The sequence below is a fragment of the Erithacus rubecula genome, assembly GCF_903797595.1.
Source record: "Erithacus rubecula genome assembly, contig: scaffold_207_arrow_ctg1, whole genome shotgun sequence".
NCBI lineage: Eukaryota > Metazoa > Chordata > Aves > Passeriformes > Muscicapidae > Erithacus > Erithacus rubecula.
This window is the reverse complement of record NW_027636107.1, coordinates 43,530-61,573: the sequence shown is the minus strand read 5'-3', so window position 1 is coordinate 61,573 and position 18,044 is coordinate 43,530. Positions and strand designations below refer to the sequence as shown.

The window sequence follows — 18,044 nt, the reverse complement described above, 5'->3', positions numbered from 1 at the left end:
CACGCCCTCCTCCCCCAGCAGCGCTCAGCCCGGGCCCTGCCGCATCTGCCGCCCGAGGCTGGGCTGGAGAGAACGGCAGCAGCCCTGAGGGCAGCCGGGGCTCCACCAGCCCAGGCCCGGCTCCCGCTGCGGGGGCAGCACCTGGGCTGGGGCCGAGCCGCGACGAGGCCGGCATGGCAGGGAAGGGACCCCGGGCTCGTGGCTCACCAATGAACCTCCTGGCCGCCCCTCGCTGGGACTGCGGCGGGCTCTGCCCGGTGCGGCTGCTCGGGTGCTTGGCTCTCGTCCCCTCGCGGCTGCAGAGAGAGCACAGAGGGAAGAGTTGGCACTGGCTTTGCCCCTGGGCTGGGGCTCTACTGGCACCACCTCGGGGCCAGAGGATCCGGGCAGGAGCCTGCACATCCCATGCCAGGGAGCAGCGTGTGGGGCTCAGGCCGGTGCCCTTGGCTGTGGCACTGAGCGGGGGCACAGCTGCCAGCGCCACACACTGAGCACCGGGGGCAGGCTGCTGCTCCAGGCTGCGGCTGGGCCTTCCAGGCTGCCCTTACCAGGCCATCGTTGAACTGCAGCGCCTGCTCCCTTGTCAGCATCTGCTCCAGATCCCTCCTCTCGAGGAACCGAGTTGCACAAAGCAGGGTTTTGTAAGAGGCCTGAGAGAAGCAAAGAGCCAGAGGTGGCACGACAGCCCAGGGCAATGCAGGATGTTCATCCCTCTGCCAAGGGCGAGGCTGGAGCCTGCCAGGTGCAAGGGCATTAGGCAGCCAAGCTGCTCCCTGGGGGACATGAGCAGCCCACAAGACCTCACCTCTGCCACATCCTGGTTCTCATCATGCCGGTAGGGTAAAAGGGACAACAGGCTCTGTTGCACCATGGTCTTCAGGAGCTTTTTTCCCTTTTTCACTCTTAGCTCCATCACCTTTTGAAACAGCTGAATGGAAAGCAGCTGCACATGCCTGTTGTCCTGGTGGCAAATGACAAGAGATTTCAAGATCAACTTTTCCCAGCTCCCCTGAGCAAAGGCCCAAAATCCACAGGGCACAAAGTTTCTGGGCAGCATCCAAAGCCTGTGGCTAGGGGCACAGAGCCTTACGCTGTCGAAGAGTGGCACAAGCATCTCAGCCAGCATCGGGGCAGTGGTGCTGCATCTCGTGGACACCAGGATGTCTTTGTCCTGGAGCACATTCATGAGCACAGAGAGGGTCATCCTGACCACCTCTCCGTCTGCATGGCTCAGGAGCTCCAGGAACGTTGGAGACAGTTCGCAGAGGCTTTCGGCCTGTGTGGAAGACAAGGCTGTGCTCTGAATCCATGAAGGGCTTCAGCGCCGAGACCGCCCTGGCACTGCAGCCTGCTGCTGCTGCTGCTGCTGCTGCTGCTGCTGCTGCTGCAGGGCCCAGGAGCCAAAGGCACATCCCGAAGCACTGGGGCAGCTGAACCAGGAGGCCGGAGGGCTGGGAACAGCTGCCTCAGCTCCCAAAGCCCAGCCAAGCCCAAGGGGCTCTGTTCCCCGGCCCCACGCTGCCAGCGCGGCCTCAGCCACTGCCCCCTTCTCACCATCAAGGGAGACTTGCTGAGCGCCACGAAGCCTTTGAGCGCCAGGCGACGCCTCTCCGTGCACTCGCTCTGCAGGTGCTTTGACATGATCGTCAGCATCCTGCGAGCACACACGTTCAAGTCCAGCACATCCAGGAACTGAAAGGCAAAGGGCAGTGACAGGGGAGCAGCTGGCAGGAGCCTGCCACAGCCCAGGGCCAGGGCCAGGCCCAGGCGGCAGCACCAGGTGCAGCACCGTGTCAGGCGGCCGCAGCCCTGAGAGGCCAGAGTGCTGGGAGGCGGCTCAGGCAGGCAGCGCTGGCCTTCAGGCTCACCTCCACAAGGAGAGCCAGGGCAGGCAGATCCCAGCGGGGCTGCTCCCTGATGAGCACCTTGAGCAGGCAGATGGTCATCGGGGTGCATAGGCGGGTCAGGCCACGGCGCAACTCCCTGGCAGGGGGAAAAAGGCACCAAAGCCCTGAGCCAGGCAGGCAGAGCTGTGCCAGGACTCCCTCACAGAGCTGTGATCTTTGCCCAGCACCCTGCCAGGGGACGTGGACGCTTTTGGAGGCAGCTGCTCCTGGGCACCCTCCTCTCGCAGCTTTTTCCAGTCTGCCCTGCTGTCCCTCAGTGACAAGGCCCACGTGGCCACAACCACAGGGACTGTGTGGGGCTCTGTGGGCACAAATGCCAGGGGCAGCAGGGAGAAACAGTCTCACCTGGCCAGCAGACCCACTGCATAGTGGTGGGTGTTGGCACACAGCAGGGTGTCCCAGACACGCTTGCGCTCCATAGCCAGCAACACCTCATCGCCACACCGCTGGCGGCAGAGCAGAGCCTTGATGATCTGCACCGCAAATCTGTGTGCAGAGCAAAGCCCAGGTCACGCTGGGAGCACTGGCTCTGGGCACAGGGGCGTGGGAAGGACAGGACAAGCGGGACCTGTTGGGCTTAGTGGGAAGGCTGTGTTCCTCCCGGCACGCTCTCCAGAAGTTTTCAGCGTCCTCCGGTATCTGCTCTGTGGTGACGAAAACTTGGAAGAGCAGAGCCACCAGCAGGTGGGCGGAATGAAAGGTTATTGTGTGCTGGCACTCGGGCACCTTGGCAATCACCCAGAGCACCACAGTTGTCTGCAAAAGACAGAGCACCTTAAGACAGCGTTCAGTGCCAGGGTGTCCATGTGGCAGGGCCTGGCAGCACCCGGAGCACCCGGCCTGCTGCCCCCGAGCCTTCCCCTAGGCCAGGTTTCAGCCCCGTGCCTTAAGAAGGGGAGATGCAGGATGGGGAGGGCATGGAGAGCTTCTGGAGAGGCGACCTGGGGGCAAGCAAAGGCGAGTTTCAGAAACTCACAGCCAGGGCCAAGACAGCCTTATTGTCCCCACTGGAAGTGGATCTGCTGTGCAGTGGCCAGTCCTGCATCAGGTAGAGCAGCGTTGGAAAGACTTTCTTAGCCGCTGGTTCCCATGATCCTATAGTTCTCCACATCATTGCAGCAGCTCTGTGGGACCAGAGCTGCATGTCAGAGAGATCTCAGCCCCCAGTACCATGGCCTGTGCAGCTGCATGAGGCTGGGTGACAGAGCCCTGGTGCCCCGAGGGGCAGGGAGGGAGCATGGCAGCAGGCTCAGGAAGCAGAGGGACCTGTGAGTCCTGGAGATCTCTGCCTGTCTGGCAGAGCCCACTGGACAGGCTCTGCAGGGCCATGGGCTCTAAAGGCAGGTTAGCTCTGAGCTCTCAAGGCAGTTATGCCCCATACCTGTCACACGATGGGGCACAGTACAGCAGGGTCAGCGCCACAAGAGTAGGGTGTTCTATAGCCAGCCCGCGAATGTGAATGCGCAGCCCGGCATCCACAGTCCCACGGGACACAAGGCTCTGGTAAATGTCCCTCACCATGACTGGCACCTGGAGGAGGCATGGGGAGACTTGAAGTGCCGTCCAAGGGAGCAACTTCCCCAGTGTCGCCCAAGAACTGATTCCCTTCCCACCACACTGTTCTGGCCTCAGAGGCCAAGGTGTCCCAATGGCTGTGGTTTGAGGGGCCACACCATCCTGGAAGGCCTCCAGGCCCGGCCTCAGGGCTTACCTGCTGCTGACAATAAAAATCCTTCTGTTTGACAAGATCCAGTGTGGGGGCAAGAACCAGAGTGGGCGTGGTGTTAGTCTTTGAGATGCCCTGTGCTATTTTGGTGTCAGTGTTTGTGACGGCCACATCCTCAGTCAGTGCCCTGTGAACCATTGCCCTGTGAGAGATTTCTGTGCACTCTGTGGATGCTGTGCTAACATCAGGCTTTGCTTGCTTCTCGCTCAGCCTGGAGTCAGCCTCAGCTGTGCCCTCAGTTGCTTTGGTGGTGGTCTTTCTACGCCGGATGCACAGGAACCTCAGCAATATCTGCAGCAGAATGGAGGGCAGGAAGAGAGGGACATTCCATGGAGAGTTCAGGGTGTCATGCTCGGCTGAGCAGTGACAGCAGGTGGGATTGGCTGCAGGTACCTGTGCTGCTCTGCGGAAGCGGCCACGGGCAGGGTCCTGCTCTTGTGTCCGCTCCACGGCCGCATCTATCAAAGAGGGAGCGCAGCCAGAGCTGAGGGGCTGTGGGAGAGGCCGGAGCACACAGGCCAGCCCTGCGCTCCCCAGGCAGGGACAGCCCCAGGATGGCCAAGGGATGGAGCACGGCCACCACCGGGGAGGTGAGCCCAGCCACTGTTTGGTGCTGTCCATGGGCATGTCCACAGGGGAGGGCATGGCATGGCATGGCATGGCATGGCATGGCATGGCATGGCATGGCATGGCATGGCATGGCATGGCATGGCATGGCATGGCATGGCATGGCCTGGGATAGGGGCAAGCTGGCCACAGGTAGGAGCCCTGCCAGGCCCAGCTCTGCCACTTACCATCCTGCAGTGGCTGGAACTGCTCTGACTCTTCAGTCTGCTGTGTGGGGGCAGCTGCAGGGCCTTTCTTTTTTCCCCCCCTAAACACTCTTAACAGTTTGAGCACTCTGCCTGCCATCCTACTCTGCCCTCAAGGGCACCTTCAGGACAGATGCTCCAGAAAACCTGCAAGTCAGGAAGGTCTGCAGTCTGGCCGCAAGGCCAGCCGCAGGAGCAGTGCCTCGGAAAAGCTCTGGGTCAGCAAGGAACGAGCTGGCTGCGTGGGGCTCCTCACAGCACAGCTCTGACACGTCCTGTCCCATCACATGCACCGAGCACTGTGGCGTGGCCGCGTCACTGCCAGCACCTGTGTTAGCAAGGGCCCATGTCACAAAGGGCCATTGGACACGCTGTCACGTGCCCTGAGTTCCACCCCACCCCACGTGTTCCATGTTAGAAGGAATCCATTGCCCCGAGTGCCTAAGACAGCCCAGGACACACCAAGATCAGCAAAGTCTGGAGGGATGGACTCTGGACGGTGCTGGGAGCCCATAGCCCAGCTCGGTGCTGCTGTCTTTGCACTTGCAGCTCCCAGCAAGCAAGATGCCAAGAGTTAAAACACACCAGAGAGGGAAGATGTCATTAGGGTGTGCATAAAGGCCTTTGAATTCAAAAGAGAGCTTTGGGGCTCTCAGGTGGACAGAGATGATGCAGCTCAGACCGCTGCTGAAAGGGCAGTAACACACTCTGCTGCAGGTGCTTGGGCTGCTCTGCGCAGGCCCAGGCAGATGCCAAAGCTGCTCCTCACAGCCTTGTCCCTTCTCCTGCCCCTCTGCCAAGTGCAGCGGGCCTCAAGCACTGAAAGGACCACAGGGACCCAAAGGGAGACAGTTGCACCTAACTCGCTCACTGGGGGCTCCTGGGGAAGCCTCTCTTATCCAAAGGCATTTCCCCAAATGTACAGATTTCCTGGGAAACGCCAACAACACACTTAAGAAATTCTGTCAAGGCTGAATTGCTTCTGGTCCTTTCAGCACAAGCACTCCAGCTCGAGCTCATCTTCCCCCAAGTGTGTTTCCTCATGTCACTTTGGGCATGGCCCCTGAAATTACTGCATTCCTTAAACAGTTCCTATTAAAACTTTGCACCTTGTATGTATGGATTTGTAAGCACACTTATTTACAGTAGATACAGTATTATTTTCACAGAATCAATTCAGCAAGAATAAGTTCATAGAATTAGGAACGTTGTGTGAACCACTTTTTATAATTTATTTTTAACTTAATAGAACTGGTTATTATTTATATTAAATTTAAATATGCTTATATATTATTTCTTCCTTACGAGTCCTGTGGATGTTCTATTGTCTCTCATTTGGTATTGTCCACATAGAACAAACATTTTGCCTATATCTTGCACATTGCAAGCCTCACACACCAGAAGAACTGTTCTGTGGTGAGTCCTGCTGACTTCCATCACGAAGAATTCCAGGAGGTGTAAGTGGGTTGTACTCCTCTGAGGGATGAGCACATGCTGAGAGTCTTGTCCTTGCAATATTTCTGCATAGGCAATAAACATTTTCTGAAATACAGAATATTGCTTGCAGCTGTCTCTGTTGTATCAGACCTGAAGTATTGGGGACTGAAATACTTTTTACTACATCAGGTTATTTAAAAATGTAATCTAATGCTTTGATAAATACTTGCCCTGTGCACATCCCACTGCCTGCTTGCCACCATGGGTAACTGGGCATCTCTACCTTCAAGTATTTAAAAAATTAAAACATTGTTTTAGTATATAGTGAAACTTCTTTATATTCCTCTGACAAATAATACTAAGATTATCTCTGGCCATCATATGCATTGATTCTTCAGAGGGAGACTGCTCCATTATTGCCATTTTTTGGAACAGATTATTAAAATAAAGAAGTCCAGGCTGGCACAAGTAATTGTACACACCGACCTCTTAGAGGTGAATTTCTGCTAACTAAAGCTGACAGCCCAATGCCATAAAAGAAGCACTTAGTAGCACACAATTACACATAAACTAATATTTAGTTGTACATTTTGCTAACAACCTGTGAAATCCACCAAAGACATGTCTTCATTTCCAACTCTTGCATGCAAAAGCCATTGCAGGCTCATTGAGGTGCTTTCCGACAAATGCTGGACCATTGCTTTGTGATTTGAATTTCGTACAGGGATTTGTGATACTCTGGTCCTGCCGCAGGCAATACCATCAGCATTGTTCTATCTCGGTTCTCCCATTACTCCATTCACAGAAAAAAATCAATCTTCTGAAAGGTTTATCCAGTGAAAACACTCAGTGAAAGTCTCTTTTCTCTGCTGACAGGCAGCTCACCATTGGACTGCCATCAGATTCTGTTTTTAGAAAAAAATTAAAACCAGAACAACTATTCTGCCCTCAAAGGAACAAAGGTTTATTTTGGCTTTGCATGGATTCTGGCCACAATCTAATCATTTTGTCTGTTCTTCAGAACCCTGACAGAACTGCCTGACAGTCCTGTCTGACAACAGATGTTCTCTACAGCTTCCCGGGATTTCCAAATGGAATCATACTGCAATAATCTGAACACTGCAGATGAGCACTTTACTTTTATATTTTCAGTTAAACTGGGTTTTGAATCCAATATCCATTGCAAATAGTCACATTAAAGAAAAACTCTATCCTAAATAGAGACCTTTTTCTGGTTTTGTTCAAGTTGTTTTTAAAAGTCATTTTGTAATTCAACGTGACAGAGTCTCCTATTCAATGCCAATCACTCCAGTTGCTCACTAAGTAATGCTTCTGACATATCCATTCAGTTGTTTTTCCACTTCTGAGTGCATATGATCTTCTGTTCTTCTTTGCCAAATGCTGCAATAATGGAACTTTAGTCACAAGTCCCTTATCCCAGATTAGCAGTCACCCTCCCTGAAATATCTGTATTTACAGGAAAACAGTGCATTCATCAGAGAATTACATCTAGTTTCTCAGCATTCTTATTAGCCACAATATTGCATATTTAAATGGGAATTAGTCACAGGGAGTGTGCTGCTCCATTCATCTTCTTAATCACTTTTACATTCCTAAACACTTGCAGAATTAGATATTTAGGGTGCAATGGCACAGAATGGGCATTAGGAAGTATTAGGAAGTATGCTACCAGCCCTAAGAGTAGCTGGAAAGGCAGATTCAGTTTTTGCAAATGAAGAAGCTGGCACTTAAATAACCTGAGTTTGACAGTCATTTGCCTCAGCTGAGGCCATGGCAGGATAGTTTTGTTTCCTGATGGCACCTCCTTCCCAGCTGCTGCCCTGGGTGGGTAGAAACGGCCGCCTCTCCAGGCAGCTTTGTTTCTGGTCAAGTGTTCAGCATTTCTCTCTGACGTAAACAGACATCCTCTCTCTCTTACATTCGTGTTTCTACTTAATCCTTCAATAAGCGCAAGAACACTTCTCTGGGAGGGTGTCCACATCCCCCTCTGGGTGTGTGAGTAGGAAGGGAACTGCAGCAATCGAATGCCTGCTGGAGTTTGCTGCAGAAAACTACAGCCAAGAGCCTTTGTTTTCCTTCACACTCAAACTTGTCTAAATAATTTTTCTCTTTTGCCCCGTTTCCTGTTTTGAAAACAGATTTCTGGTCATTTATGTAATGTCTCCAGAGAAAAGTGAGATATTTGCATTTCAGAGAAAGAGCAGAGAGATCAAGGATGGGGTTATCATCTGCTGAGGTTGGTGCAGTCTCAGACGGGATGTGAGGGTTGTATGGCTTCCAGGTTTTCCTTTCCTAGACACTGGAGAGTAGTGGAGTGATCAGAAATACGCTCAGAGAAACAGTGCTGGCCAAGACATCTCCATAGCAAAGTGTCCCTCTCTGTCAGAAAACACTTCTACACCAGCAAATTAGCATCATTTTTCTTTCTTCCTCATTTATGGATTTTTACCTTCCCACAAAAGCAGTAGATATGATTCTCAAGATCTTTTTATTACTGGACTTGCCCCATTAGGGGTTAAAACAATTCAACAGTGCTTCTATACAGGGATCCAGACACAGCAGATGCATCTGTCCGAGCTTTGCATGTTTCAGTAATTTTCTGTTAATCTATTTTCTCATTATCACTGCATTTCTTGATCTGGTCCCTGACACCTTTTTCATCTTGGCTGTTCTTATATTAAAAGAGCTGTCACTGACACAAACAAATCTGAGTTTAGCACCAAATCTCTACTTGCTGCAGATGTTCCTTTAGTTTCCCTACATCTTTCAGCAGACAAAATCCTGCTTTGTCCTGTGACGTTTTTTGTTTGAAACTGAGTGAAAACACCAATTTCATACAGAGGTTTTGGTTCACCAATTTTTCAATTCCCAGCCAGGGCACCAATTCATGTTGTGGATTTAGTGCTGGCCAAATTGCCAGTTCACTTACTAGGATTATTTACTCATTTCTTGTTCTGAGATAGGTAAGGAGGGAAGGCAAGGCAGGCTCAAACTTTGAAGGGTATAAAGGAAAACTTTATTAGGAATCAGAATAAAACCTTCCTAATACTTCTCCTTCCCCCTTACACCGTTTTTTCTCTCATACTGACAAATGTACAAAAACAAATCAGTCAGTTTACTATCTCTAAAATAGTCTTTCTTCAATTTATGTAGAAAGAGGAGACTCTCTTCAGTCTATGGAGACTTCACAAGAAAACAGTTCTCTCGTGGCTTGAATGTCACAGTGAATGAGCCACCCAGGAAAATAGAAATCTTATCACTGCATAAAAGTCTCTCCACTCGACTTACAGCTTTCCCCACACTGGTTTTGGAGGCCTCACTCTTTGGCCAATGGCCAGTACATTTTTAAGGATGAGCAGTTCAGAAGCAAAAGTTCTCTTCAGTCTGTCTCTGAGACCATCTCTGGGAACACAGGTCTTCTGTTTCCCTGGGGGCAAAGGCTCTTCATCACTCTTCTCTCTCTCTCTGTTCAAACTTCTGGGATCACAGGTACTTCAACATCAACTTGTTTGGCATGAATGCTTTTGCTTATGACTACAATGTGAACCCTTCACCACCCCCCAACCCCTTGCCCCCCATGCTTCTTTTTTGACTTATAGGGATGTTCAATACATCATAGCTTACAAGAGAATTTCAGTTTAAGGCATCTCCTCATATTCCTTATCCCATCTGGGACCTGACCCTTCTTGTCTTACCTCAATGTCTCCATATTGCTTCTCTGCATGTCTATCACTCTGTCTCTTTCTTTCACTCAAGAAAGGATGGAAGGTCCACAGGTCTCATCTGCACACTGAAGTTAATACCTTGCCCAGGCAGTGGCTGGAGCAGTTGGGGTGGAGTATTTCAGGTCATGCTGGGGGCCGTGCCAGGACAGCAGGGGCCCAGCAAGAAACAGTGTTGGCTGCTCCGGCTGCATGACTGTTTTCTGGCTTTTGCTGCACTCAGTTCCAGCCACAGGCTGATGGTCTTCCCTCTGCTTGCCTGGGAGCCACCAGGCAGCCCCACTGGGCTGTGCAGGCCACAGCAGAGGGGACCTGGTCTGGCCCATAGCTTGTCCCGGGGCCCATTTTCTGGTGAGACTCAGCAGTGGCAGCATTCCGGCCGAGCTGCGGGCTGGCCGGGCTGTGCTGGGGACAGGGGGAAGCAGCCAGGATCTCAGCGGCCAATGGCCTGCTCTCCCCTGCCTGGTGGCTGCTGGAAAACTCAGCAGTGGCAGCATTCCAGCCACTCTGTGGACCCGCCTGGCCCCGCTGTGGGGGAACCCAGCCCGGCCAGCGCCGCAGCAGAGGCAGAGCCCGGCTCAGCAGGGCCTGGCTCAGCAGGGCACGGCTCAGCAGGGCCTGGCTCAGCAGGGCCTGGCTCAGCAGGGCCCGGCTCAGCAGGGCTCGGCTCAGCAGGGCCTGGCTCAGCAGGGCCTGGCTCAGCAGGGCCCGGCTCAGCAGGGCTCGGCTCAGCAGGGCTCGGCTTGGCAGGGCCTGGCTTGCAGCTGGTTCCCTTGCACTCAGGCTGGAAGGGAAAGAGGGCTTCCTGGGGCTTGTTAGTTTTAGATTGTGTGTTCACAAAGGTGTGTTCAGCTCTCTCATTGGTTAATAGATTATCAGTTCCCAAAACCAATCATGGATTGGGTTTTGTCAGACACAGAGGAAGGTCTCAGCAGCTCCTCCCAGAAAAAATTATTTCTGTGAGTGGCTTCTTCCCTCCCCACCAGATGAGAAATGTGCAAAACCAGCACATGTCAAATGCTCTCTTTCAGTCTTCATAAAGTCTTCATAAAGATCAAAAATTTCTTGTGCCACTTAGGTGAGAATTGCCTAGGAGTATAAGGTAGATTTAGTTTTGGCCCACCCTTCTCTGGACATCACTGCCCTGTTGGGTGCTCTTGGCTCTGTCCAGGGCCTCAAAAAATACCCTAGCTCTATGAAGAATATTTTCCTACTACTAAGTTAATAAGACCACAGTAGCAGCCTTGGAGCCAAACAGGCTGGAAATGACCCCAAAGGGCACAGGTTGCACTTTGCCAGAGCTGCTTCTGGGGTGTTTTGTACTGGTGGTTTGTGACTCACAGGCCTGTGGTACTGTTGGAATAGCAAGCACCAGTACAAAGCTTCTTCTTTTTAATGACTTTCTACTTGCTAAGGTGTACCTGCCCAGAAATCACCAATTCCTGTCCTTGTGGGAGTTAACCTTGTCTCAAAGAGCTCACGCCCATGTAGAAATGGGTATTCAGTGCTCTAACCAAACAACAATTAAACCCTCTCTACCACTGCCTGAAGGGAGTTCAGTCTTTGGCATCCCCTTCCTTCTCTCTGCCATGCTGAAGCACTAATGAGAGGTGAAGGCCTGCCTGCCTTTCTTTCCTGAGATTCCTAAACGATCCAGGATCTGAAAGTGCTCAGCAGAAGCTCCTCACAGATGGGAACAGCTGATACCATCCCATCCAGTGTCTCACAGCCGTTATATTCTGAAAATAAACCCAGGCAAGGCTAAAATTATCTAGATGATTTTCTGTGCAGTCCAGGCAAGAAACAAAATTTCATTAACCTGTTTGATGACAGGACACCTTCTTCCACATCCCTGACAGCTGTGCTGCTCTGGAAAGAGCTGAATTCACACTGGGCCTAGAGTGCACTGGAAAAATGGGAAGAGGGGCAACTTAACCTGAGGAGAATTCTTCTCTTTTTTTTAAGCCAACTATTCAGCAGTGTCATGAATAAAAGATCTGTGGATGAAAGAGATTTTCTCCACCTGCATCCCCCTGAGGGTGGCTCAGCTGGGAACAGCTCTGGCAGAGAGATAAAAAAGAGCTCAGGCAAGGAATCAGCCCCGTTGAATTTTCCTGCCCCTGCTAAGCCCTCTACAATCAGCCTTTCCAAGTGATATCAGCTTTCGAGCTGATTTGGTTTAAGTCCTATATGAGCTTAAAGGGAAATAGCCCCATTGAGGATATATGGAGTACAGAAGACACAAGGTGTCTTTTAACTCAGGAAAAAAGCAATAAAAATTTCCCTGTCTAGAACAAATTTATTGCAATGTAATAGGAAACAGTAAACAAACCTTTACTTAGTTGTTTTCTAAATTATTAAAAAAAAAACAAAAAAACCCAAACAAAACCAGAAAACTAAGTTATTTTTGTTTTTCATTGCAAGTTTGTATTCCTCAAAGATCTCCAAACCACAGATAAGTCAGGTTTCTTCTGTTTATTATAGAACAGCAGATAAAGATACTTATGAGCCAGGAGCACTGGGGTACAACTGCCTGCGTAAAATACAGAAGGATGACTTTTAGGCACAGGTGAAAGTTTAGCTGAACCAGAAATCTTTTTCTAGAAGAAAGTCTGAGCATGAAGCACCAGAATTACACCTCTTCAAGGTACCATGGAGATGCTGTGGATCAGCAAATATCTCAGCTTTGGCTCTTGGAACAAGGTTCAAGTATGTAAACATTCCCCATGAAAGAGGAACACGCTCTACTGTGTTTATTTCTTTCTTTTGTTAAAAAACGTTGAGCTGGAAATTCCTATACAATTTTTTGGTGGTTTTGTGTGTGTGTGTGTGTGTGTGTGTGTGTGTGTGTGTAAGGCTGTCAGAAGAGAAATTAAGCATTAGAACATTAAATGGTTACTGAAAGTTAAATCCTCTTCCATAGGTAAAAGCAGAGAGTCTTGGCTTATCAGTTCCTGGGAACACATTCAAGTAGGTTAATTAATTAATGAGGGTGGGGAATACAGATTTTTGGTCAGTTCTTCAGGTGAAATGGAGGAAGAAAAGCCCTCTACAATAGTTAGACCATCCCCTTCCTCTAAATCCCAAACTCAATCCAATTTCAAGACTTAGTTTTTAGACGAACGCACCTTGCCTGGCATGCTGCTGCTCCTAGACTACTTCATTAATGTTTTGCACTGTGAATTGTTCCTTTGTTTCCTTCATTCTAGCTTCCTTCCTCCTTAGATCTTACTTCATCTTTTCCTTGCTTCATTTGTCACACTCATCTTCATTCTGCTGTTGCAGCACATCTGATGTCACATTCTATTCACCTGGAGACCAATGGAAATTTCACTGAACAGCAGTGGCACTCAAGGAACAAGACCCTCAGGAGGAGTTGGAGCATTCTCACAAGGCCATATCAACAATGGAGCATGACAGAATTCAGTCAGCCACTGAAGCAAGGCTCTTCAGGGACTTCTGAGCACTTCAGGAAGGAAAAACAATTTTCCCCTTCCGATCCCCTGAGTCACAGCCATTCACGCCAGAACCTAAGGATGAAAAAATATTTGCTTCTTAATGTAAATCAGGTTTGGGGTTTTTTTTTCCTGAGAGGAAAGCTCATGTCTCAGTCCATCCTGGGCTCTTCTAGAGAAGTGGGAGCTCTCTCCAGAGCCAGATGACAAGTGCACTCTGTTTCCCAGAGATGCCAGCACCAAGAAATACTGTGGTACTTGTCTGTGTGGGCTTCTATTGTCATCTTTCCCAAGCTGTTGGTGGCACAGTTAATTAATTGACTGCTGAGATGTGGTTTGTTTAGAGCTGGGCAATTCTTTTAGCTGTAGCCAAAATTAATAACATTTTGGGCACAATTAGCACAGCTTTCTCTCAGCTTTGTTTTCTAGCAGCCATCATTCAGAGGTGTGCAGGCTAGCTGCTCCTGAATGACCTCATAGGACAGACCTCCAGGCCACTCTGAAACAACTGTTCTAAGCAGCAGGTTTTCAGCTGGAAGTTTCATTGCCCCTAAGAAATGTACAAGTTTCTTTTGTTTCTTTTGGAAAGAGACAGGGAGAAAAATCTGAGGAGTGCATTGGAGTGCTGTTTTCCTGAGACCTAGGAGCTTGCTTTTTGCCATTAATTGCTGCATTAATCTCACATGGACAGTTTATAAAATACAATACAGCTACACAACAGCCGGGCCAAGGCACATGTAAATTTGGTGCTAAATGTCCCTAGTCTGCAAATTGTTTATAAAATAAATTAAGGAAAGGCCTGCAGCAACATATAGGCAAGGCAATTCCTACAAGGAAAAAACAGGAGTAACAACAATCCTGTAGCAACAACAGCAGCTCTGTAAGGGTACCCCCAAGAATGAGGTGGTCCATCCTGAGTGGAGCAGGCTGTCTGTCCCTGCAGTGCCACAGTCTGTCTCATCCCACCAGCCAACTGCTAAAGCTGCTCAGGCTGCAAACACCTCCTCAACTACCTCCACCAAATGCAAAATTTTTGCTTTGCATCCCTGAAAAGTGGCTCCACTCATTAGCTGGTGGTCAGCTCCTACCAACTCAAAAAACTGCTCCCACTCTATGCATGGCTTCTCATAGTTCCCCAGTGTGGACACTGCTGAAGGCCTAGGCACATTTTAGCTAGGCCTTTTTCTCAGGCCATGAAACTTTCTCAGCCTCAGCTAGGATTTTTCCCAAGCTAGAGCTTTCTTCTTTATTGTAAACACAAGAGAAAGAATCATAACAGAGATCAACACCTGCAAGGTGTCTGAGAATGCCAGGGAGAAGAGGTGTCTCCTTCTCTGACCAATGATGACCTCTGTACTTTGTTTTGCATGAATTATCTTATTTAAGGCAATGGTTTCTTTCAATAAATTGCTCTTTCTTGCTCTTTTCTGCACCAAGCAAGAAAGTGTCTTGTTGCTGTTTTTTCGCCGTTCCGTATCTTTCTCCACGGCAACATATGGAGGTCCCACTGAGATATCATTACTCGAGTGGACCAGGATCACCCTAAGCGATCTCTGACCGACGAACAGCACCGGGAAAACTCGGAGCTGCAAAAACCGGGACGGACCCTGGAGGCCTGTCCTAACCGGGGTGCGGCCCGTGCTGGGGTTTCTAGCCAGAGCTGCACCGAGCAGACTGAAACCCAGAAAACCAGGACTGCGAACCTGGGGCCAGGACCAGAGCCGGGATCGCGGCCGGAGTCGAGAGCCATCTGGGACATCGCGGAGACCCGCCTGACTACGGCAGGAAGGGAAACCCGCAGAAATCGTCGCTTTTTCTCCTCTCCCACCGAGAGAGGTAACATGAGCTTTTAGCTCAGGAGCCCATTGGCTCGTTTCGGAGCTGTGTTTCCCCCTCCCTGCCAGCATAGCGGCTAGGTGGGAAATTCTGAAATAATGGGGAATCGTCCGTCTAAGCAAGAGCAAACTATACTCTCGCTGTGGAGAGATGTCCTTGAAAGCTTGGACACCCCAATTCCGGACAAGGACTTGGTTGGCTTGTTAGCGTGGGCAAGAGAAAGCGGCTTTTCTGAGCATGAAGGAGTGGCCTTCTCTGAGAAAGCTTGGAGAGAGCTTGGAGACCGCTTGTATGAAGCCATATGGGAAGGCGATGCTTCAGTTCTCCCTCGATATAACACTTGGGGGATCATGAATGAAAAACTGAAGGAGGGCGAGGTAGGCTCTGAGGGGAGCGAGGCAGGCTCAGAACAGCACGAAGATGAGTTTGCGATTCTGAAAACTTCCCGAAGCCGGAGTTGCGCCCCCAAAGTCCCCGCGGGCGCCGCTGCCAGATCCCGTTCCGCTGCCGCCGCTGGCAGACGCGCGGCTCCCCGCGGTGAACGCGCCGCCCTGTCCGGGCGCTCCCGCCTGTGGGAGCGCGGGCCCAGCCCTGTCCGGCCGCCGCCGCCGCTGCGGGTCAGGCAGCGACTGAGCGTGAGCCGCCTGCTGAGAGGGAGCCGTCGGCACCAGCCACCCCAGAGAAGGAGGCGGTGCCGGCGCCTCCCTTCTCTCCGATGCTGGAGACCGACCTGCCTGCCCGAGCAGGGTTCCGGCTGCCCTCCTCTGCCTCAGCAGGGCTGGGGCTGCCTTTCCTTTTTCCCTCAGCTTCCTCGTTCGTTCACCCGGAAGCGGTGCCAACCCCAGTGCTGGACCCCACGAACGGACCCCTCCCATCAGCGTTTCCAGCACCCTGTGCTGACAGCAACGATGGCTTTGTCCTCACTTCACAGGCCCCTGGATGCTCCCCAGCCCAGGAAGAAGCCCCGCTGGCAGCACAAAGGGGGCCTGGGGAAAATCTTCACAGAAGAAAATAGAAATGTCTCATTCCCTGACACAGTCTCTGGGCATGTCTTTCTCCCCCTTGTCCTGGTGCCTTTCTCTGATTTCACTCCAAACCCTCAGCCAAGATCCTGTGGGAATGGAAGAGTCTCTGAAAAAGCTCCGGATGATGCTTCCAGAGGAGTCATGAGTGAAGGTTGACTCAAACTTCATCACAGATAAGAGGAAAACTGATGAACCCTGACACAATTTCTGCCTAAGTCATAAGTGAAAAAGGTACAGTTTGCTGATGATCAGCCAGAGGAAAGGTACAACCTGAAGGTACAACCAATTAGAGCTTTTGCAATCACTGGGGGAAAGAAATATTTGCACTGATGGAGAAAATAATGATATAAAAGGAAGGCAGGAAGAAAGGGAAGGGGGCATCAAACCAGGCAGAGGAAGAGGAGGTAATACAGAAGCATGGCTCATATGAACACTGATCACAAACACCTCCAAGTGTTGTTACAGGTGTCATTGCTTTTGTTGGAGAGAAGGAAGCATTCGTAAAGGCAGCTGAAGAGACCTCACAGCATCCTTGTAATAATCCTGAGCTGCCTGCTCCTTTTTTCCAGAGGTAGAAACTGCAAGTCACACATGGATCACTATCTGATGTAAGCCTCAGTGCACAGAGCCTAGTAAAATAACCCAAGGAAAATAAGGGATTTGTACTTCAAATTTGTGCTTCAGTGTCCTTATTTCTTCCCCGCACACCTAGTAAAATGTTGCTGAATAATCCTTTTGAATGCACAAAAATTATCAATAAGTTGATTTAGATTTTGGAAATAAGGATTTCTCTATCTTCCAAAAAAAAAACCAAAAAAACCAAAAACCAAAAAAACCCCAAAAAACCCCAAAAAACCCAAACAAAAAAACAACAAAAAAACCCCAAAAAAACAAAAAAACAAAAAACCACACAAAACCCCCGTTGCATATTTGTGGCTATTTTCATGTTTATATAATGCTGTGTGTCTGATTAAGGCATACCCACAATTTTGTACAGAATGTACAAGTACTGTATCTTCTCCCCATGAGAACATGGATGATGGGATTGCCTTATATAAAGCCCAACATTTGAAATATGCATACCTTTCCTTAAAATAGTAATGCAAAACAATATGGGGTGGGAGGGGTAAGATTTATTGTGAAGATGGTAAGGAGGTGGCTGCAGATTTTTCAAATATTTATTAATAGGCTCTTTTGTGCCATCCATTTCCATAGTAGCAGAATAGCTCATGCAATCATGGCCTCATTCTTCATTTTCCGAAGATAAATAGATGGGAACTGAGATGTACGGATGAGACTAAAATCCCAGTTTCAAAATTGGATTTCTGCCCTGGAGACAGTCTGAAATCTAGATTTCTCGAGTCCTATCCATTGCTTTAACCCAAATTCATCTATCTTTTTACTGCAAGACAAAGTAATTAAATGATTAGCCATCAAATAAATTATTTTTTTTCTCTTTTTTCAGTGTTTTGCTAGTCATCTTGACTGATTTACTTGATTTACCTGATGGTGCATGTGTGAAGCCTTTCTTGTGAGCAGCAGGCGTGGCAGCACAACCACACCATGTTTCAGTTCTGCTGATTGACCCTTTGAACCCCATGGTATTTCTTGCTTTGTTTCTGAGGGATTTCAACATCTAGATAGCACTGGCACTGTGTGTTGGTCTCAAAATGTAAATTTTAATTGAATTTATTTGAAAAGCACTGAAATACTTAACTTTGGCGTGACAAGAGTGTGTACATCTGTCAGACTCATCCCAAGAATTTTTGGAAGCATTATTTCTCCTTCACTGATGTCTCACACTGTTTAACACTAAGGCATTGCTGGAAAACCCAGACTAAGTCTTATCTACTCAAAATGAAAAACTTATTGGGATTTTTCTGAATATTTCAATGTTGCAACAAAATCCCTTTTTCTTCTGGGTTTCTGAGGAAACTGTGTTTTCTAGCAATGAAGAACACTGGTGAAAAATAGTCAATCTGTTACAGCAGGTCTAGGGATTTCTAAAGTGAATCAAAAGCATGAAAAATTAACAGGCTGAGGTGGATGTTTTTCATCCACCCAGTTGTTCGCTTTTTTTCCTCCTCAGGTCTCTTGGTACTA

The 18,044-nt window shown here is 49.5% G+C and overlaps 1 protein-coding gene across 1 annotated transcript; it reads right to left on the bottom strand.

Moving 5' to 3' along the window:
- Positions 1–353: 353 nt before the first annotated feature.
- Positions 354–5,008, bottom strand: LOC306815744 (maestro heat-like repeat-containing protein family member 7; the record flags this gene model as incomplete). Its single annotated transcript, XM_079332292.1, has 12 exons — positions 4,428–5,008; positions 4,027–4,091; positions 3,619–3,924; positions 3,289–3,437; positions 2,884–3,031; positions 2,476–2,663; positions 2,253–2,393; positions 1,869–1,983; positions 1,555–1,692; positions 1,091–1,276; positions 806–961; positions 354–650 (listed from the first exon to the last, which is right to left on the bottom strand). The coding sequence occupies exons 1-12, from the start codon at positions 4,543–4,545 to the stop codon at positions 354–356; spliced, it is 2,007 nt and encodes a 668-aa protein (XP_079188418.1). The 5' UTR covers positions 4,546–5,008.
- Positions 5,009–18,044: the final 13,036 nt, after the last annotated feature.